Here is a 22,309-nt window from a genome sequence, read left to right as displayed (position 1 = left end):
GCTCAAGCCTGTAATCCCAGCACTTTGGGAGGCCGAGACGGGCGGATCACGAGGTCAGAAGATCGAGACCATCCTGGCTAACCCGGTGAAACCCCGTCTCTACTAAAAAGTACAAAAAACTAGCTGGGCGAGGTGGCGGGCACCTGTAGTCCGAGCTGCTCGGGAGGCTGAGACAGGAGAATGGCGTAAACCCGGGAGGCGGAGCTTGCAGTGAGCCGAGATTGCGCCACTGCACTCCAGCCTGGGCCACAGAGGGAGACTCCGTCTCAAAAAAAAAAAAAAGAACTGGAATGTCATTTCCATTTAGAGTGGTTTTTTACCCAAAGAGCCACAGTTAATGTGGATGGATACTTCAAGTACTGGATCATTTGTTAGGGTCTTGCCTTTCTACTGGTCTTCTGCTAAGTGTAATGGAAATCCCAGCCACCATGTGATTAAGGATCTGTGGGAAATGTTCCTTCCATTCTGTACTGTGCTGCAAATGTATACTATTGTGGAAAAATGCTGTTGATTTTTCAGGAAAACAAGATCTTCATATCTTTTCATTTCCGGTGGGGTTCAGTCTCCTTTTCTTGAATTAAGATATTTCCCAACTAAAAATGTGTTATGTGGCTTAAATTTTTGTTAATACCATTAGTAGTTCAATAAAATAAGCTAATTTATTAGCAGCTCTTCAGAAAGCGTATTGTGTAATTTTCAGAGATAAATACATCTCATAGCTTTTGAGTCAGCTTAAATGGATAATCAAATCCATTTAAATTAGAATGTCCCAGTTTGGAGTCTAACTTGAATTTTTGTGTATGGTATGGAATTTGCTCAGACTTTGACAAGAGATTGATGACATATCTGCAGTGTTTGGTCTTGTGAGCTCTGCCTCTTCTCTCATAGGCAGGCATGTTGCTCTATTCTCACCTGAAGAAATTATGTAAAGTTGTGTTCCTCTTTAGAATTTAAGAGAAAAGTATAGGTACACTTCACAGAATTTCACATGGGTATTCCATGACAAATGAGCCAGACATTGGTAGCCTTTTGGAATAAAATAGGCAATTTTGGAAAACCTGACTGATTAGGTCCTTGTGCCTTTATAGAAATTACTTTTTAGGTAGGAAGCTGAGAAGTTTCTGGCCAGTATCTTTTGCCATTTGGCCCAATTCTGTCTAGAAATAAGGGGTATCTGGAGTGGTAGCTAGGAGGACCATATTATGTAACTTTAATATGTCCCTAATAAAGATATGAGAATACTTTATATCAAGCTTTCCTACAAATGGTAGAAAAATTTATTTGAGGAAAAACGAAGGATCTAATGTTTGAACTGAATTATTCACTGGACATTTACCAGATGCCCTCTGTAGACTTAGTGCTGTTTTGTATACTGCGGGGGGTTGATTATAAAGATAAGCTGTAGTCCCTGCCCCACACAGAGGGAAGGCAGTATTGAACACTTGTGACTTATTAAATGCTTTACATTTATTTTGACATTTAATCTTGTAAATCTGTAGATAGGTAGCCCTGTTTTTTAATGAGGGAGCTGGAACTCAGAGAGGTGAAATCATCTAGTAATAAGTGGATTGGCTAGTTAATTAATGGATTTGAACCCAAGCTTTCTGACTCTGAAGCTTTACACATACTGCCTTTTTAAAAGACAGGAATAACTGGTCAGAGAACAAAATACAATAGCTGCTAGGTGAACGATATGACAAAGCACCACTAGGGACAGTTCAGAAAGAACAGTCCCCTGTTTTGAAGGATCAGTGGAGACTGTAAGAATTTAGTTTGACCTTGAGTAGACAGGAGACACTTGGAGTTAGGCATTCTAGGTAAAGGAAAATATGAACCTTATAACCCATGTCTTGGCTGGGCGTAGTGGTGCATGCCTATAGTCCTGGCTTCTTGGGAGCCTGAGGCTGGTGGGATCACTGGAGCCCGAGAGTTCTGAGCTATAGTGCGCTGTGCTGATTGGGTGTCTGCACTAAGTTCGGCATCATGTGATGAACTCCCAGGAGCGGGGGACCAACGAAGCTTCCTAAGGAGAAGTGAACCGGTTCAGGTCGGAAACAGAGCAGGTCAAAACTCCCATGCTGATCAGTAGTGGAATCACACATGTGAATAGCCCCAGCACTCCCGCCTGGGCAACAAAGTGAGACCTTGTCTCTTAAAAAAAAAAAAAGTCGCCAGAACAGAATGTCCTCGTCTGAGAGAAACCACAAGTATACATACTCAGTTTGATAGGGTTTGCTGAGTCCTGTCTCTTAAGGTTGGGGTTAGAATTTTGGGGTTCTCAATTCTACTTTTGAGACCGCAGACTTGACTGTAAAATTTGTAAATGTGATATTGGGAGCCTTTCCTAAGCTTTGTAGGATATTCTTAGGATAGGTTTGCCCAGAGGGAGCCTGCAGTTTAGATTCGTTTTATTGCATCATCCTATCTTCTTCCGTCTCTGCCTCCAACCATGTTCCTGTGGTAGGAACTTGAGATAGGATGTCTTCAGCATGATGTGGACATGGTCCTGTTCCTTCAACTTCAGGGTTGTACAAAGTGGCTGCTGAATGGAAAGCCTAATCTTGACTCAGCCTGGGGACTCCATACTTTGATTAAATGATTGTTCTTTTGGACAGTGTCTTGTAGTTTGAAAAATGCTTCCTAAAAGTAATGAAATATTTGTAAGAGGGGAGGAAATGGCATGGGGAAATTTTCCAGTCTTAGCAGGTGGCTAGAGAGATGGCAGGCCGGGTGCAGTGGCTTATGCCTTGTAATCCCATCCTTTCGGGAAGCTGAGGCGGGCCGATCACCTGAGGTCAGGAATTGAAGACCAGCCTGGTCAACAAGGGGAAACACCATCTCTACTCAGCCGAGCGTGGTGACAGGCACCTGTAGTCCCAGCTATTCGGGAGGCTAAGGCAGGAGAATTGCTTGGACCCGGGAGGCAGAGGTTGCAGTGAGCCAAGATCACACCACTGCACTCCAGCCTGGGCAACTCCGTCTCAAAAAAAAGAAAATGGCAGATATGAGAAGAACATTATATTCTATATAAATCTTGGTTAGAGAGCCTGTTACGTGTTTGGGGAAGAAAAAACTAGGTTTGTGGCCAAAGGTAATCATATAATAGGCCTGATAAGCCTTTTCTTTCTGCCCCATTCCCCTCAGGAGGATGAAATTAGAATTCATATTTATTCATATTTATTTAAAATAGTTGATCCTTTATCTTGAAGTGGTTTTATAAAAATCTTAATTGTGGGCTGGGTGTGGTTGCTCATGCCTGTAATCCCAGCACTTTGGGAGGCCGAGGCAGGTAGTTCACTTGGGACCAGGAGTTCAAGACCACCCTGGCCAACATGGTGAAACCTCGTCTCTACTAAACATATAAAAATTAGCCAAGCATAGGGGTGCATGCCTGTAATCCCAGCTACTTGAGAGGCTGAGGCATGAGAATTGCTTAAACCTGGGAGGCGGAGGCTACAGTGAGCCAAGATCGCGCCGCTGCACTCCAGCCTGGACAACAGAGACTTCGTCTCAAAAAAAAAATTCTTAATTATGGGCAGTAATAGTTTTGCCAGCTGTTCATTACTTGAGCTTCCCCCAAAATAAGGGCTAATGGAAACAGGACTGCTTTTTGTACCACAATGGTCTTTTCCAAAGTTCTGGAACCATTTTTCTGGAAGAAATACAGGTAGTTCCATTTTTCTAGGTGGGATTACTATGTCAGTCTGTGTGTATGTACACATATATATGTTGTACAGGTGCTTCCCTTCTCCCCAGCCCTTTTAGAGTTGATGGCTTTGTCCCTGATTGTTCAGTATAATAGTTTACAGATTCACTAAGAGAGCTTGTGTAGTAATGCTTGCTTTATTTTTTTTTTCTCTTCCACTCTTGTTTTTTTACTTTTTTTTTCTTTGTGATGTGACATTTTCAGCTGATGTATTGAAAGCAAATCCTTCTAATTTGGGAGCCCAGATCACAAGAGTGAGTTTTTCTACTAGTGTCTTTAGCTGTATATCTTTTTTTGTGTGTGTCTTTTTACCCTTCCCCCCTCCCAATTTAAAAAGATTCAAAACACATTTCATAAATACTAGGTAAGAAAATTCCTCTGTCTGTTGAACATCATGCCTTTCCACAAAGCAATGTCCACTTTATACTGGGTCAAATTCCTTTTCCCAATGCTGTTGTAAAAGCATAGGCTAATGTATATATTTTGTTTTGTTTGTGTCTTGTTATTATCTAATGTCTTGAAAATAATTTTATTTCTGTCTTTATTGCAGATAGATATGTCTGGGTTCTGTCACCAGTGTGTCATAACACTGTTCTTTTTTGGTTGTATTTCTTTTAAGGAAAATTATACAGTAGTTTCTGAAAATAAAAGACCCATTCTGTTATCTGGATTCTAAGTAATAAAGTCTTTGACTTATCTCTGCTCTCCCTCCTCATCCCCTGGATATTCCTCTCAGGGCCATGAAGGAATGCAAAGCCTCACATACTACTTTCAGCAGGCTGACCAGATAAAAGTGGTCAGACTGGTGAGCTCTAAACGTGCTAGCGCTGGAAGACCTCTCGGGTTTATTTAATAGTTACGGGAAACCTCTATTCATGCTGAAAAAAAAAATGACACCTTTTTATGGTGAAATAAAAGTATGCTTTCTATTTGTTTTAATTCAAATAACCCCCCATGTAAGCTGTACATTGCTTTTCAAGATCTTACACCTGGGTAACTTTCTGTACTAGCCTAACCCCTTTCTGTTCTCTTTGGCTTGTGTTATTACAATTTATCTCATGTTCTGTTTGTCTAGTTTTGCATCCTGGAGGAGCAGGTCCCTTTCTTTCCTCCCAGTGTTCTAAAATTTGCTTGTTGCATTTGAGATCATTTTATTTTGCCTAATAAAGCAAATGATATGCTGTCCTAATTAGAAGTGTAGATACTACAAGTGCTATACCCAAAGTAATCAGCCATTGTGTTTTCAGTTGCCATAAGAGAATATGATAATGTGTTCTACACTAATACTATGACTGTTGGTTGAGGGTCATGTCCTAAAGGCTTTGCTTTCTGATTCCCAAGTTACTGTAAATCATCCACCCTCTGTATCTTTCTTTCTTTTAACCCAGAGATTAAAAGATCTCAAGCAGAGGGAGTTTGCTCGAAATGTCTCTTCAAGATCCCGCAAGGATGAGAAAAAACAGGAAAAAGCCCTTCGGCGGCTCCATGAGTTGGCAGAGCAGAGAAAACAAGCTGAATGGTGAGGATATTTTTTATCAGAGGGTTCTACAGATAATTATAATCCTTAAAGTTTTAAATTATAGATTTCAGATTATAATTTAAAATTTAAATTAAGATTTAAGAATTATAAACCTTGGGCCAGGCGCAGTGGCTTACCCCTGTAATCCCAGCACTTTGGGAGACTGAGGCGGGCAGATCACAAGGTCAGGAGATTGAGACCATCCTGGCTAACACAGTGAAACCCCATCTCTACTAAAAATACAAAAAATTAGCCGGTCGTGGTGGCAGGCGCCTGTAGTCCCAGCTACTCTGGAGGCTGAGGCAGGAGAATGGCGTGAACCCAAGAGGCAGAGCTTGCAGTGAGCCGAGATTGCACCACTGGACTCCAGCCTGGGTGACAGCGGGAGACTCCATCTCAAAAAAAAAACAAACAAAAAAGTGGCCAGGCGCGGTGGCTCACACCTGTAATCCCAGCACTTTCAGAGGCTGAGGCGGGCGGATCACCTGAGGTTGGGAGTTCAAGACCAGCCTGACCAACGTGGAGAAACCCTGTCTCTACTAAAAATACAAAATTAGCCAGGCATGGTGGCACATGCCTGTAATCCCCGCTACTAGGAAGGCTGAGGCAGGAGAATGGCTTGAACCTGGGAGGCAGAGGTTGTGCCGAGCCAAGATCGTGCCATTGCACTCCAGCCTGGGCAACATGAGTGAAACTCCATCTCAAAAAAAAAAATTATAAACCTTCAGTTTTTATTAATTGACAAATAATAATTGTACATATTCATGGGTTGCTTAGTAATGTTTCAACGTATATGTAATGTTTCAACACATATAGTGATCAGATCAAGGTAATTACCATATCCATCTCTGTTCTACTTTTTAATTCTATGAGATCAACTTTTTTTTTTTTTAGCTTCCACATATGTGTGACAACCTGCAGTGTTTAATTTTCTGTTTCTGGGTTATTTTACTTAACATAATGTGCTCCAGTTCCTTAAAATGTTTAATAGATCCTTCTTTCAAACTAAAAGCATATCTATATACTTGTATAATATACTGATTAAGTATGTGTATTTTTGAGGCCATATTTTTCTTACTATTTATGTGACGTAATGAAATTATATTTAAACTCTATGCCTCAGTTTCCTTATCTGTAAGATAGAGATAAGAACAACTTAGAGTTGTTATGAGGAATGATTGAGTTATTACCTTGGAAATGCTTGAAGGGATGCCTAGCACATCAGAGATGCTCAAGAAATCAATAAATGATGACGCTATTACAATTATTCCCATTTTCTAACATTTATATTAAAAAGCACATGCTGGGCATAGTGACTCACACCTGTAATCCCAGCACTTTGGGAGGCCAAAGCAAGAGGATCTCTTGAACCCAGGAGCTCAAGACCAGCCAGGGCAACATAGGAAGACCCTGTCTCAAAAAAAAAAAAAAAAAACTTAAAAATTAGCTGGGTATGGTGGCACATGCCTGTAGTCCCAGCTACTCAGAAGCCTGAGGTGGAAGAATCTCTTGAGCCTGGGAGATCAAGGCTGCAGTGAGCTGTGATCGCACCACTGCACTCCAGCCTGGGTGATAGAGCAAGACCCTGTCTCAAAAAAACAGAATCCCCTTTTTATTCAGTTTGGCCCTGGGGGTCATTTTTTATTTGTTTGCTGTGGAGTAGGTTTCATAACACAGTGTAAGTATTTCTTGCTCTCCAAATCTGTTGAGTTCTCATTTTCCAGTAGCAACAGTTTAGATAGCAAGAGATTACACATTGGTGGGGCACGGTGGCTCACGCCTGTAATCCCAGCACTTTGGGAGGCTGGGGTAGGTGGATCACCTGAGGTCAGGAGCTTGAGACCAGCCTGACCTACATGGTGAAACTCCGTCTCTACTAAAAATACAAAAATTAGCTGGGCATGGTGGCGCACGCCTGTAATTCCAGCTACTAAGGAGGCTGAGGTAGGAGAATCGCCTGAACCCGGGAGGCGGAGGTTACAGTGAGCCAAGATTGCACCATTGCACTCCAGCCTGGACAACAAGAGCAAAACTCCGGCTTGGGAGAGAGGAAAAAAAAAAAGAGATTATACATTGCACTTGTCCCTGAGTTGAGGATAGCTATTAGCTAGGGTTTGGATAACAAGGACATCATACAAATAGGTATCTGATTCTGTTTAGTTCTTGATTTGGAATTTAAGGATATAGTGTACACTATATAGTGTACACACTACAAAAATTGCAGGCCAGATGCACAATGGCTCACATCTGTAATCCCAGTACTTTTTGAGGCAGAGGCCAGAGGATCACTTGAAGCCAGGTGCTCAAGACCAATCTGGTCAACATAGCAAGACTCTGTCTCTACAAATTGTTTTTTTAAATCTGCCAGCGTGGGCTGAGCGCAGTGGCTCATGCCTGTAATCACAGCACTTTGGGAGGCTGAGGTGGGCAGATCACAAGGCCAAGAGATCAAGACCATCCTTGCCAACGTGGTGAAGCCCGTCTCTACTAAAAATACAAAAATTAGCTGGGTGTGGTGGTGCATGCCTGTAGTCGCAGCTACTTGCAAGGCTGAGGGAGGAGAATCACCTGAACCCGGGAGGTGGAGGTTGCAGTGAGCCGAGATCGTACCACTGCACTCCAGCCTGGGCAACAGAGTGACACTGTCTCAAATAAATAAATAAAATTAGCCAGCATAGTGATGTGCACCTGTAGTCATAGCTACTCAGGCGACTGAGGTGGGAGGATTGAGCCAGAAGTTTGAGACTGCAGTGAGCTATGATCATGCCACTTCACTCCAGCCTGGGCAACACAGTTAGACCCCACCTCAAAAAAATAAAACTTTCAGGCAAGATCATCAGTTTAAAACTATTGAGGCTCCTTAATATTCCTTTTGTCAAAGATGAAAGTGCTCAGGTAACATTATGACCGTAGTACTGAATGCCCAGAAACTGCCACAAAACCAAAGCAAATGCTTGTTATGGTACCCAGGAGATAGGCATGGACTTTTTAGTTTATATGATAGACATACTGACCACAGACTGCCATAAGTAGCACAGTGGAAGTTTCTGTGTTTAACTCAGAATATACACATTTTTAAAAAATGAAATTTGAAAGCATGGGGAAATTTTAATTTTTTTTTTTTTTTTTAGAGGTGGGGTCTCACTATGTTGCCCAGACTGGTCTTGATATCTTGGCCTCAAGCAATCCTCCCACCTCAGCCTCCTGAATCACTGAGATTACAGATGTGAGCCACCCTTGCCCAGCAAGAGTTTCTCTTTAATAGAATGAAATAAAACCGATGTGAATACATGTACAGCCATACATTAGATAACATACTAATGGATAGAATGATAAAATAAGAAATGAGATCTGAAATATAGTAACGATGCGCTACTTCAGTCGTAACATAAGTCTTACTTTATGAACTTTTTTTTTTTTGAGACAGAGTCTCGCTCTGTCACCCAGGCTGGAGTGCGGTGGCGTGATCTCAGCTCACTGCAACCTCTGCCTCCCAGGTTCAAGAGATTCTCCTGCCTCAGCCTCCTGAGTAGCTGGGATTACAGGCGTGCGCCACCAAGCCCAGCTAATTTTTGTATTTTTAGTAGAGATGGGATTTCACCATGTTGGTCAGGCTGGTTGCGAACTCCTGAGCTCAAGCAATCTGTCCGCCTTGGCCTCCCAAAGTGCTAGAATTACAGGCATGAGCCACCACGCCCGGCCTGTACTTTATTTTATTTTATTTTTTTTGAGAGGGAGTCTTGCTCTGTCACCCAGGCTGGAGTACAGTGGTGTGATCTCGGCTCACTGCAACCTCCATCTCCCAGGTTAGAGTGATTCTCCTGCCTCAGCCTCCCAAGTAGCTGGGATTACAGGTGCGTGCTACCATGCCCAGCTAATTTTTGTATTTTTAGTAGAGACAGGGTTTCACCATGTTGGCCAGGCTGGTTATGAACTCCTGACCTCAAGCAATCTGTCCGCCTTGGCCTCCCAAAGTGCTGGGATTACAGGTGTGAGCCACCACACCCAGCTTTTTGTACTTTAGACAGCTTAAGAAAAAACAGTAATAACTGGCTGGCCCTGGGAATTTGGCAGGTTAACAGAATGAGTCTTTGCCTAACCTCCTCTGAGAAAGTCGCGTTTGTTAGTATAGGACTAGGGAATATGACCACCACTCACTGTCTTTGAGACCTACCTATAATGAATGATAGGATATAAGAGATTAGTATTTTATAAGGTTTATGGAATGTAGTCCTAAACCTGCTTTTTCTTTGCTTTTTATTTTTCTAAAATGTCATGTAGTGCACCTGGAAGTGGTCCCATGTTCAAACCAACCACAGTGGCTGTAGATGAAGAAGGTGGAGAAGATGATAAAGATGAATCAGCTACAAATAGTGGCACAGGTGCCACTGCTTCTTGTGGCCTGGGATCTGAATTTTCCACAGATAAAGGAGGCCCTTTCACTGCAGTACAAATCACTAATACCACTGGACTGGCCCAGGCTCCTGGGTTAGCCTCCCAAGGCATCAGCTTTGGCATTAAGAATAATCTGGGGACCCCATTGCAAAAATTGGGAGTGTCATTTTCTTTTGCCAAGAAGGCTCCTGTCAAACTCGAATCAATAGCATCAGTTTTCAAGGACCACGCGGAGGAAGGGACCTCTGAAGATGGAACAAAACCTGATGAGAAGGGTTCTGACCAAGGACTGCAGAAGGTAGGAGACTCTGATGGGAGCAGTAATCTTGATGGTAAAAAGGAGGATGAAGACCCTCAGGATGGAGGGTCCCTTGCCTCAACATTATCCAAATTAAAAAGGATGAAGCGAGAAGAAGGAGCTGGGGCTACAGAGCCGGAATATTACCACTACATCCCCCCAGCACACTGCAAAGTAAAACCTAATTTTCCCTTCCTACTTTTTATGAGAGCCAGTGAACAAATGGAAGGTGATAATAGTACACACCCAAAGAATGCCCCAGAGAGTAAAAAAGGCAGTTCTCCCAAGCCTAAAAGCTGCATCAAGGCGGCAGCAAGCCAAGGAGCAGAAAAGACAGTTAGTGAAGTCTCTGAGCAGCCGAAGGAAACCAGCATGACTGAGCCCTCAGAACCAGGAAGCAAAACTGAGGCAAAGAAGGCCTTAGGAGGGGATGTAAGTGATCAGAGTTTAGAGAGTCATAGTCAGAAGGTTTCAGAGACCCAAACGTGTGAGTCCAACTCTTCTAAAGAAACCTCTCTGGCCACCCCAGCAGGGAAAGAAAGCCAAGAAGGACCCAAACATCCTACTGGTCCCTTCTTCCCAGTTTTGAGCAAAGATGAAAGCACTGCCCTCCAGTGGCCATCAGAACTATTAATTTTCACCAAGGCAGAACCCTCCATTTCATACAGTTGTAACCCTTTATATTTTGACTTTAAACTTTCAAGGAACAAAGATGCCAGAACTAAAGGGACAGAAAAACCAAAGGATATAGGAAGCTCCTCAAAGGACCATCTCCAAGGCCTAGATCCTGGTGAGCCAAATAGAAACAAGGAAGTGGGCGGAGAGAAAATAGTACGTTCCTCAGGAGGCAGAATGGACGCACCTGCTTCAGGGTCTGCCTGTAGTAGCCTGAATAAGCAGGAGCCTGGGGGTAGCCATGGGTCTGAGACAGAAGACACAGGGAGAAGCCTTCCCAGCAAGAAAGAACGATCTGGGAAGTCCCACCGGCACAAAAAGAAAAAGAAGCACAAAAAATCCAGCAAACACAAACGTAAACACAAGGGTGACACAGAAGAGAAAAGCTCTAAGGCAGAGTCGGGGGAGAAGTCTAAGAAGCGCAAGAAACGAAAACGAAAGAAGAATAAGTCATCAGCCCCAGCAGATTCTGAACGAGGACCCAAACCAGAACCCCCTGGGAGTGGCAGTCCTGCACCTCCAAGAAGGCGGCGACGAGCTCAAGATGACTCCCAGCGGAGATCCCTCCCAGCTGAAGAGGGGAGCAGTGGCAAAAAGGAGGAAGGTGGGGGTGGTAGCAGCTCCCAAGACCATAGTGGGAGGAAACACAAAGGTGAACTTCCGCCTTCATCCTGCCAGCGAAGAGCAGGCACCAAACGGAGCAGCCGGTCTAGCCATCGGAGCCAACCCAGTAGTGGAGATGAGGATAGTGATGATGCTTCCTCACACCGACTGCACCAGAAGTCTCCATCCCAGTACAGTGAGGAAGAAGAAGAAGATTCAGGCAGTGAGCATTCCCGCAGCCGCTCAAGGTCAGGCCGGCGCCATTCCTCACATCGTTCTTCCCGGCGTTCTTACTCAAGTAGCTCAGATGCCTCTTCAGACCAGAGCTGCTATAGTAGACAGCACAGTTACTCAGATGACAGCTACAGTGACTACAGCGACAGATCACGAAGGCACTCCAAGCGCTCCCACGACTCGGATGACTCAGACTATGCCAGCTCCAAACATCGATCAAAACGGCACAAATACTCATCTTCTGACGATGACTATAGCCTCAGTTGCAGCCAGTCCCGAAGCCGATCTCGGAGTCATACCAGAGAGCGCTCAAGATCCCGGGGCCGCAGCCGAAGCAGCAGTTGTAGTCGTAGTCGGAGCAAGCGGAGAAGCCGTAGCACCACAGCCCACAGCTGGCAACGGAGCCGGAGCTATAGCCGGGACCGCAGTCGCAGCACCAGGAGTCCTTCCCAAAGATCAGGCTCCAGGAAGGGATCATGGGGTCATGAGAGCCCTGAGGAGAGGCATTCTGGGCGTCGGGACTTCATTCGTTCTAAGATCTACCGCTCCCAGTCCCCCCACTATTTCCGATCAGGCCGGGGAGAAGGTCCTGGGAAGAAAGATGATGGCAGAGGAGATGACAGTAAAGCAACAGGTCCACCTTCCCAGAACAGCAACATTGGCACAGGAAGAGGGTCAGAAAGTGACTGCAGTCCTGAAGACAAGAACTCTGTTACTGCCAAACTGCTACTGGAGAAGATTCAGTCAAGGAAAGTGGAGAGGAAACCTAGTGTGAGTGAGGAGGTGCAGGCCACCCCTAATAAAGCTGGGCCCAAGCTCAAGGACCCCCCACAAGGTTACTTTGGGCCCAAGCTCCCCCCATCTCTTGGCAATAAGCCTGTCCTTCCACTGATAGGGAAGCTCCCAGCTACCCGAAAGCCCAATAAGAAATGTGAAGAGTCTGGCTTGGAAAGGGGGGAAGAGCAAGAACAGTCAGAGACAGAAGAGGGGCCCTCAGGGAGTAGTGATGCCCTATTTGGGCATCAGTTCCCTTCAGAGGAAACAACTGGCCCCTTATTAGACCCACCCCCAGAAGAGCCAAAGTCTGAAGAAGCTACTGCTGATCACCCTGTGGCTCCACTAGGCACCCCAGCACACACTGACTGCTACCCTGGGGACCCAACCATCTCCCATAACTACCTCCCCGACCCCAGTGATGGGGACACCCTGGAGTCCCTGGATAGCAGCAGTCAACCAGGCCCTGTGGAATCCAGCTTGCTGCCGATAGCACCAGACCTTGAGCATTTCCCCAGTTATGCACCTCCCAGTGGGGATCCTAGTATTGAGTCAACAGATGGGGCTGAGGATGCTTCACTGGCCCCGCTGGAGAGCCAGCCCATCACCTTCACCCCTGAGGAGATGGAGAAGTACAGCAAGCTCCAGCAGGCTGCTCAGCAACACATCCAGCAGCAGCTTCTGGCCAAGCAAGTAAAGGCCTTTCCAGCCTCAGCTGCCCTGGCCCCAGCCACACCAGCCCTGCAACCTATCCACATTCAGCAGCCAGCTACAGCCTCTGCCACCTCCATCACAACTGTTCAGCATGCCATCCTACAACATCATGCTGCCGCAGCTGCTGCCGCCATTGGCATTCACCCCCACCCCCATCCCCAACCACTTGCCCAGGTGCATCATATTCCCCAGCCCCATCTGACCCCCATTTCCTTGTCCCACCTCACTCACTCAATCATCCCTGGCCACCCTGCCACCTTTCTCGCTAGCCATCCCATCCATATCATTCCCGCCTCAGCCATCCATCCTGGGCCTTTCACCTTTCATCCCGTCCCACATGCTGCCCTCTACCCCACCCTACTTGCCCCACGGCCTGCTGCAGCAGCTGCCACTGCCCTCCACCTTCACCCACTACTTCACCCCATCTTCTCAGGTCAGGACCTGCAACATCCTCCCAGCCATGGCACATGAGTTGGGGGATGGGATCCTAGGTAGGGCCAGGGGAGGAGACCCATAAATGTTCCCTTGGGGCTGTTGAGCTATTAATACCAGCAAGTAGAAGCTGGGATGGGCAGTGTCTGACAGCCAAAGAATTGAGTTTTGGCTCACAGGGGTGGGTTTAGATTTGAAGTTTGCTTTCAGTTTACTATCAGGGATTTCTTTTTCCTGTCCTCCTCTCAATTTGTCCCTCCCTCTCCTGTGTTTCTAGGCTAGGGAACACCAGTAAGTGCTACCCACCCCTCTGCAGCAACATCTCCAAACTGTCAAGTTTAGATAATCCCTTCCTCCCTCTGCTTTTTTCCTCTGCTCTTCCCTTCTATAAATTTTAAAACATTTTCCTCCTCTCTGGCCAGTGGGTTGTCACCAAAGCACTTGCTGTGGGCCCATCTGGTCTTGCCTTCTCAGCGCCACAGGGAAGGCCAAGCTGTTCTAGTGGTGGAAGTGCCACCACTTTGGGGTAGTGTCTTTGACATCCTTGGTGATGTTATGTTACCCCAGGTGAGGTGGAAAGAGTTTCACCTGGAACCTGATATAACTCAGGCTGCAATTCCATCCAGTTCCCACATCAACGGAGCCACACATTTGGCACTATTATCCTGGTGTCCCTCATCCCAGAAGAGGCATCTCCATATCCCAGAAAAGAAGATCCTATCATGAATAAAAGCTGTGTGGAACATAGAGTTGCCCATGTGCTTTCCCGGAGAGGAGCTCATGTGTCTGAAGTGAAGGGTATATTTTCTTCTGTTGTGTTGATGTTTCCTTCTTAATTTATAGGATTTTTTTAATGTAAAAAATTGCACTGAACTCTATAAAACGTAAATGCTGCTTTTTGTAGCTCATATAAAAAAGGTTCCATATTTGTAGTATACTGCAATAATATTTTTTACATCCAGCTCTTTAAGTGATCCTCGTTCTGGTGGCTTTGTGTAAATATGTTTGCCCTAGTTGAATTAAGAAACTTTAAAGGTTATAAAATGAAAACAAAAAATAAAATATTTGTTTTCTGCTAGATGCAAAACTGACTAAGCATGTATATTTTACCAAGCTTATGTATTTTTTGAAGTTATGAACTATAAAATGTTAAAACATTTTTTGCTGGGACAAAATGTTAAGTAATTTGCAGTAAGTAGTGCCCCCAGTATTGGGATTTTTGAGCTAATGGGCAGCAGTCAGCCGGGGGCTTCTGAGGGATACTCATCTTTAACAGTCTCCCTCATGTACTTTTGCTGTTTTACACGGAGAAACAGGTGGACCCCACAGAGGAGAAGGAGGGGACTCAACAGCTTTATTGTCTGGAAGCAGTGAGATTTGGTGATTGTCTGGGGGGATTCCTGGGTTTCCCTGGGTACCTTGTTCAAGGCAGTCAGTCCATTTGCCTTCCTAGTACTTAGCTCCCTCTGACAATTTTTTTTTTTTTTAATGTGCCTTTTGGGTTGGTAGAAACTGAAGTAGAAGTAGGCTGGAGGATGAGTTGGGACAGTCTTTTTCCTTTTGTTGGGAGGTGAGCACACTTACAGATACTTCAGATTATTTTGCTTCATAGTTTACATGCCCTCTGCCCAGCTCAGTTTAAACAGTAAACGTTCCTTGTTTCTTTTCTCCTATGACACTGACAAGAGGAATTACCACCTCAGCCTCTTTTGCCCCTCTTCTTGCCTTTCACCCAGGCTCTCAGCCCCAATTAACACACTGACCCAAAGGGGCTTGTATTGCAGGTCCCATCTCCTTTGATGAGGTTAACAATTCCCTCTTTGGCATTTTCCTAACTATTCCTGTGGCTAGAATTGGTTGGTTGGTCACTTGACAAGAAAAACCATACTTATCTGGACCAGGGCTCTGTGTTCCTGCCTTCTCAAATTCTCAGAAAAGTGTTAAGTTTATGAAAAGAAAGTGGCAGGCAAGCGCACTCTTGACTGCCCTCCCACCCTCCTACCTGTTCAGTGCTCCTTGTCTGATTCAGAAGCATCACTTCTTGTATAACTGGCACTGGAAAAACGAAATCATCTGTGTAAGTGAAGGGACTCATTTTTCTTTGCTTTCAGCCCATGTAAATAAATAATACAGTATTAACATTTTTGTGCTGCTTCCCATTAGCTTGTAGATTGAGCCATACTCTGGCTGCCTCTTTACCTTCCTCGGGGCATTTTCTTTAACTTCCAGAATAGTGATTTTAAAACTTAAAAAAAAAAAACAAAATAACCTATCCTTACTTACAAGCATAACAGATTGTATTTAACTTTATCACATATGATAGAGATATATATGCTGTAAAATGAGGGAAAGGAACTTTCTAATAAACCAATGATTTGTGGAAACTTAGCAGAGTCTGTCGTAATTTTTGCCCCATCCACTCAAAGTTGGGTAGGGTTGGAGGTGTGGGTTATAAATAACATCTTGTTTGCCGGGCGCGGTGTCTCAAGCCTGTAATCCCAGCACTTTGGGAGGCCGAGACGGGTGGATCACGAGGTCAGGAGATCGAGACCATCGTGGCTAACACTGTGAAACCCCGTCTCTACTAAAAAAAATACAAAAAACTAGCCGGGCGAAGTGGCGGGCGCCTGTCATCCCAGCTACTTGGGAGGCTGAGGCAGGAGAATGGCGTAAACCCGGGAGGCGGAGCTTGCAGTGAGCCGAGATCCGTCCACTGCACTCCAGCCTGGGCAACAGAGCGAGACTCCGTCTCAAAAAAAATAAAAATAAAAAAAAATAAATAACATCTTGTTTGAAGTGACCAAGGAATAGATTCCTGTGAACCAGTATGAGATGTTTGCAGTTGTGCTTCTGAAAGCTCAGGCTATGCAAAGAGAGGAAAGATGATGGTGTGGGAGGAGGTAATAGTAGTTAATTTCTCTCAGTTGTAGGTAGATGTATTGGAATGTATACCTCCTTTCCACTTCCTCTTTCCCACAAGAGGAAAGATTTCCTTCCATTTTAGGTATATAATCTGTGTGTAGTAGAATATATGGTGTATATCTAGGTGCCTACTAAATGGGTGTGGAATTTCTGGCTTTGAATTTTAGGATTTTGGACTACTTTAGGGCACTAAGATGACAAGAATCATCTGCCAGACTTTCATCCTCCAGGTGGAGTTCTTTGTGCCAGTCTTCAGTTACTCTCCTAGCCCTTTAATACCACTACAATGTTTGAGCACCTCTACTTGGTATAAGGAAATATGGCCTAATTGTTACTGAGAAGATAAAACCCCTACTCTTCCATATCAAAAAATCACAAAAGAGGCAGGGAAAATTTAGCATCGAAAGCTACCATAGAGTTATAGTGATAAATTAGTTTTCCCTCTCAACCTCAGCCTTTCAAGAAGAAAAGGCTTTCTTTCCTACTCTCTTTTGATACATTTCTTTCCTACTCTTTGATACATCTGTGTTCTCCCTTTGATTAAAGAGAAGCTATTCAACTTGAACCTGGGTTTGAGTGCTCAGATCTGCCTATATTCCTAAAATAGCAAAGATCCTTACCCAGAAAGAAATGACCACCTTGGCCTGAAACATGAAAGTACTCCCTCTTCACCCTTGATGACTAATTCAGGCCTCGTCAGCCATTTCCATTCTTACTTGCCAAAGACAGCTTCACTCACTTCTACCAACTCATATCTCAATTATTGCAGCATTTTCCTCAGTGGCCTTCCTGACTAGAACCTAATTCCCTGTTCTGTGTAAACTTACTGGCTTTTCAGAATCTGAATGCAACTCATTCTGTATTCACTGCTTCCCAGTAAAACTGTGATCTCTTGAGAGAACAGGGAGTGATTCTTATATACCCCCCGCAGCACTCAGTGTATCTCGCGCTTAATACATGGTAAACATTTTGATTATATGTTCAAGAATATGAGCAAAGTGGCCAGGTGCAATGGCTCATGCCTATAATCTCAGCACTTTGGGAGGCCAAGGCGGGAGGATCTCTTGAGCTCAGGAATTCGAGGTCAACCTGGGTAACATAGCAAGACCCCATCTCTACAAAAAAAAACTAAAAATTACCTGGGCGTGGTGGCACAAGCCTGTGGTCTCAGCTATTCATGAGGCTGATGTGGGAGGATTGCTTGAGCCCAGGGGTCAAGTCTGTAGTGAGCCATGATCAGGTCACTGCACTGCAGCCTGGGTGACAGAGCGAGACCCTGTCTCAAAAATAAAAAGAATATGAGCCAAGTACAACACCATTAACTGAGGATTGTGCATCAGAATTGAGCCAAAAAAAAAGTTCAAAAATGCGTTTTTTGGTTTGTGGTTTGTGTGGTTTTTTTGAGATGGAGTTTCACTCTTGTTGCCCAGGCTGGAGTGCGATGGCGCAATCGTGGCTGACTGCAACCTCCATCTCCTGGGTTCAAGCAATTCTCCTTCTCAGCCTCCCAAGCAGCTGAGATATAGGTGTGCACCACCATGCCCAGCTAATTTTTGTATTTTTAGTAGAGACAGGATTTCGCCATGTTGGCCAGGCTGGTCTCGAACTCCTGGCCTCAAGCAATCTGCCCACTTTGGCCTCCCAAAGTGTTGGGATTACAGCTGTAAGCCACCATGCCCAGCAAAAAATAAAAATAAATAAATTGTTTTTAAGGCATAGTCTTTCTCTTGCCCAGGCTGGAGTGGAGTGGCAAAATCATAGCTCACTGTAACCTAAAATTCCTGGGCTCGAGTGATTCTCCTGCCTCAGCCTCCTCAGTAGCTGAAACTACAGGTGTGCACTACCATGCCTGGCTAATTTTAATTTTTCTGTAGACACAGGGTCTCACTATGTTGCCCAGGCTGGTCCCAAACACCTGGCTTCAAGCAATCCTCACTTTGGCCTCCCAAAGTGCTGGGATTACAGTGAGCCACCACACCTGGCCTAAAAATCTTTATAATTTTCTTTTCCTCTCTTTTTTTTTTTTTGACAAAGTCTCACTCTGTCGCCCAGGCTGGAGTGCAGTGGCATGATCTCGACTCACTGCCACCTCTGCCTCACAGGCTCAAGCAATTCTCTTGCCTCAGCCTCCCAAGTAGCTGGGATTACAGGCATGCACCACCACGCCCAGCTAATTTTTGTATTTTTAGTAGAGACGGGGTTTCACTATATTGGCCAGGCTGGTCTCGAACTCCTGATCCACCCACTCGGCCTCCCAGAGTGCTGGGATTACAGGCGTGAGCCACCGTGCCTGGCTAAAATCTTTATGATTTTCCATCTCCCATGGATTAAAGTTCAGATTCCTTAATACAGTATTCAAGGACCTTCAGTAATTAGAACCCCCAAGCTTTCCTTTCCCACCTTGCGCCTCAGTCCACCCCTTTAAGCACTCTGCTATGCTGAGTCAACTACTTGTGCTTCGCCACCACTGTGTTCCTTTGCTGCTCTCATGTATTCTCTATGCCTAAAAACCCTTTCATTCTCTAACAAAAGGCAACTTGAACATGAGTTCAAGTGCAACCCATGTTTGAATCTTAGTTTTGCCATTCGTTGGCTGTGTAAATGTGGGCAATTCACCTAAAACTCTTGTGCCGCAGTTTTGTGTTTATAAAATGGGCATTAATAGTACTTATTTCCTAGGGTTGTTATGAGGAACAATGATAGATGACTTTGATAATCTGTATATTTTTCAAGGTATGCTTTACTGTCTCTGCTGCGGTTATGTGTGTTCATGTCTTAACTCTTTCTGGGCTGTTTGTTAAGGCTCCCTGATGGCTATCTTTGGAGTTTTTAAAATATTTTATTTTTTATAGTTTTAAAATAGAGACGAGGTCTCACTGTATTGCCTAGGCTAGTCTCAAATACCTGAGCTCAAGCCATCCTCCTTCCTCAGCCTCCCAAAGTGCTGGGATTACAGGCGTGAGCCACTGTATCTGGCCTGATGGTTATCTTTGTATCCTTTATCAACACAGTGCTTTGAACAGAGTAAATACTTATTGAAAACTTGAGTGAAATGTGACTTAATATTTGGCCTCACAGAATACACCAGTAATACAGCACTCACTCACCTGAGGACAGTAGGAGAATAGAAGGTAAGTAGAAGACTGGGTTAAGTATTCATTCTAGCAAATACATTAATCACATGCCTCCCATGTACTTGACACTGGGAATTCAGCAATGAAGAAGGCTCAGACCAAAGTCTAGGCTTTTAGCTTCCTGTCCTATAAAGGATAAGATTCTTAGCTCTATGCTGAGGTAGTAAATTATGAGGGGACTTCAAAATGGCACAGGGTGGTTGAGCAGGATACAGCAATGGTTAAGTTTGGTCGGAAAATAGAAATCAAAAGGAAAATGTGGCTATGGTTACCCCTAGCAGACCTCTTGAATCTCCTTCCTGAGAACCTGCTTTTTTGGGAAGGCATGAGTGCCAGTAAGACTTGGCACTCCTCCTCTTCCGCTTACCCAGAGAAAATGACTTTGCCTTTCTGCTCAAAACTCATCCCTTCACTTTGTCACCCTATATTTGCATCTTCCATCCTTAGTGTGTGTTTCCGTCCAGTCGTTCGGCAATACACGTACTACATGTTGGACTCTTGGGTAGTCTCTAGGGCTGTAGCAAGGAGCCTTGCTCCCAAGGGACTCATTTACATAATCCTGTGAACAGACCATGAGTAAACAGTGTGCTCAATACTGTGCCTATGTGTGTTAGCCCATGCGGCCAGCCTGAGGAGTCAGGGAAGGCTCCCCTAGGCAAAGACCCCAACCAGAATCAAGTCTTAATGGTTAGACAAGCGCTCCATCACCCAAAAAGGATTGAGGGCCTACCTTCAACTGAACAGCTAATGCATAATCTCAGAACCTGTGAGTCAAAATTCCCTGGAATAACTCCACTTTATCCCCAATATCCTTGCCACCTAGACCAAGGTCCGTTCACCACCCTGTCCCCAGCACTGACTGCACTGCTGTGGCCACACTAAAACTTGGCTCAAGACAGACAAGTGAGGAAGCTGCTGCGCCAGTATGGCTGGTTGAGGCCGCCCAAGGTCCTAGGAGGAAGCGGGTAAATGCCGTATCCAAAAAGACACAGCAGCCTCAGGTTTTATCAGAGGGCAGCAGCTTCCTTCTCCTTCCCCAACCTCTGGCTAAGTCACAAAGCACCACAGCTGTACAGCCAGGTGGGGGAAGGGAGGAGATTAGAACTGTAGCCTAGAGCAGACAGGTATGGACCAGTTCACAATCACGGTATCCCAAGCAGAAAGTGATGGTGGCTTGGACTAGCATGGTGGTATTAGAGATGGGGTAAAGATTCAAGAGACATCGTTGATAGGCAGAACCAATAGGACTTGGTAATAAACTATTCTTAGGAAAAGGGAGGACTCATGGCTTTCAGCCATGAGCATCCAGCCATGAGCATGGCCTCACCCACTTCCTGACAATTCTAGCCACCATGAGTCCAGGGGCTATAGCCCTTTGCTCTGCCCATTGCTCAGCAAGTTACTTGGGGTTGCAGTTTGATAAGAAAAGACTTCCTGTGGAGGAATCTGAAGGGAAGAAGGAGGAGCTGGTCCATTCCTGCCTGGGAGGTTGTGGAAGAAGGAAGATGGCCACAGCTTTGTGTCCACTGCAAGCCCTCTGGCTTCTGGAGTGGGTGCTGCTGCTCTTGGGACCTTCTGCTGCCCCTCCAGCCTGGGCCTTGAACCTGGACCCAGTGCATCTCACCTTTTATGCAGGCCCCAATGGCAGCCACTTTGGGTTTTCACTGGACTTCCACAAGGACAGCCATGGGAGGTGAGCTATGAGGGAAGTTTGGGTATTGGGAAAGAGCAGGACCCCTCCCCATCACTGCTTCTGGGGGCTTCAAGTTTCCCATTTGTTATGGCAGTTGAGCAAGGTGACTTGTGGGGCCTATTCAGGTTGATTTCTTGTCAAGAATGCTGACGTCTGGGGGACTGGCTCAGGTGAAGGTGTAAGGGCAGGGCACAGGTGTGGTGATGGGCACTGAAACTATAGCAAGAACCAAGGGAAGACAAGAGTTGATGCTTTATTTTTTCCCCAAGGGTCAGTTGTATGAACCACACCACCCTCAACACCTTGAAATGTGGAGAGGAGGCTGGGCATGGTGACTCACGCCTGTAATCCCAGCACTTTGGGAGGCCAAGGCGGGTGGATCACCTGAGGTCGAGAGTTCAAGACCAGCCTGACCAACATGGAGAGACCTCGTCTCTACTAAAAAAAGAAAAAAAAAAAAAAATTAGCTGGGCATGGTGGCGCATTCCTGTAATCCCAGTTGCTCGGGAGGCTGAGGCAGGAGAATCATTTGAACCTGAGAGGCAGAGGTTGTGGTGAGCTGAGATCGCGCCATTGCACTCCAGCCTAGGCGAAACTCTGTCTCAAAAAAAAAAAAGAAAGAAAGAAAGAAAGAAACGTGGAGAGGAGCACATGTCCTAAAATTGATTTGCAGAACTAAACTTGTCTACCCTACCCAATCTTGCATTTCTATTCCATTTCCCTCATCTCCACCAACATTATAAATTTTTGAAAAGAAGCAATAGGTCATTAATGGTTAGTATTGATCAGGCTTCAGAATCAAGAGTGCCCAAGATTAGAGTCTTGGCTCCTCTTCATAGTGTGTACCCTGAGCTACTTACCGTGAGAGACACAGTGCCCACCAGCTTCAGGGGGTGGCAATGGGTGGCAATGGCAGATAGCCTTCAAGTGTCAGCCACTTAGGGGATTTCCCCTGCTGAAGACAGCCAGTTCACTCAAAGTCCCCTCCCAAGGTGGCCCACATCCAGTGACTGAACAATGAGAAGTGGGCGAGTGGGGAGAGTGGAGGCGGGGGGTGGGGAGGCATTTGATAAGGGTCCAGCCCTCTTTCCCTCTTTCATCAACTCTAACAATTCTTTTTTTTTCTTTTCTTTTTTTTTTTTTTTTTTTTGAGACGGGGTTTGGCTCTTGTTGCCCAGGCTGGAGTACGATAGTGCAATCTCCGGCTCAC

At 45.2% G+C, this 22,309-nt stretch overlaps 2 protein-coding genes across 6 annotated transcripts in view; both read left to right on the top strand.

Annotated features, from left to right (window-relative positions):
• Positions 1-15,738, top strand: part of GPATCH8 (G patch domain containing 8) — a 112,150-nt gene extending 96,412 nt beyond the window's left edge. For all 5 annotated transcript variants that reach the window (XM_011985923.1, XM_011985921.1, XM_011985922.1 and 2 more), the window contains 2 exons: positions 5,095-5,225; positions 9,507-15,738. In XM_011985923.1, the coding sequence (XP_011841313.1) occupies positions 5,095-5,225; positions 9,507-13,389 (4,014 nt within the window). In that variant the 3' untranslated portion in view covers positions 13,390-15,738. The remainder of the gene's footprint in view (positions 1-5,094; positions 5,226-9,506) is intronic.
• A 5,017-nt stretch (positions 15,739-20,755) lies between these two features.
• Positions 20,756-22,309, top strand: part of ITGA2B (integrin, alpha 2b (platelet glycoprotein IIb of IIb/IIIa complex, antigen CD41)) — an 18,812-nt gene continuing 17,258 nt past the window's right edge. The window contains exon 1 of the mRNA XM_011985918.1: positions 20,756-21,099. Within this exon, the coding sequence (XP_011841308.1) occupies positions 20,759-21,099 (341 nt within the window). The 5' untranslated portion in view covers positions 20,756-20,758. The remainder of the gene's footprint in view (positions 21,100-22,309) is intronic.

Source organism: Mandrillus leucophaeus, unplaced genomic scaffold (assembly GCF_000951045.1).
Source record: "Mandrillus leucophaeus isolate KB7577 unplaced genomic scaffold, Mleu.le_1.0 Scaffold290, whole genome shotgun sequence".
NCBI lineage: Eukaryota > Metazoa > Chordata > Mammalia > Primates > Cercopithecidae > Mandrillus > Mandrillus leucophaeus.
Note: the sequence above shows the minus strand (reverse complement) of the source record. Positions and strands in the feature narration are given on the sequence as shown.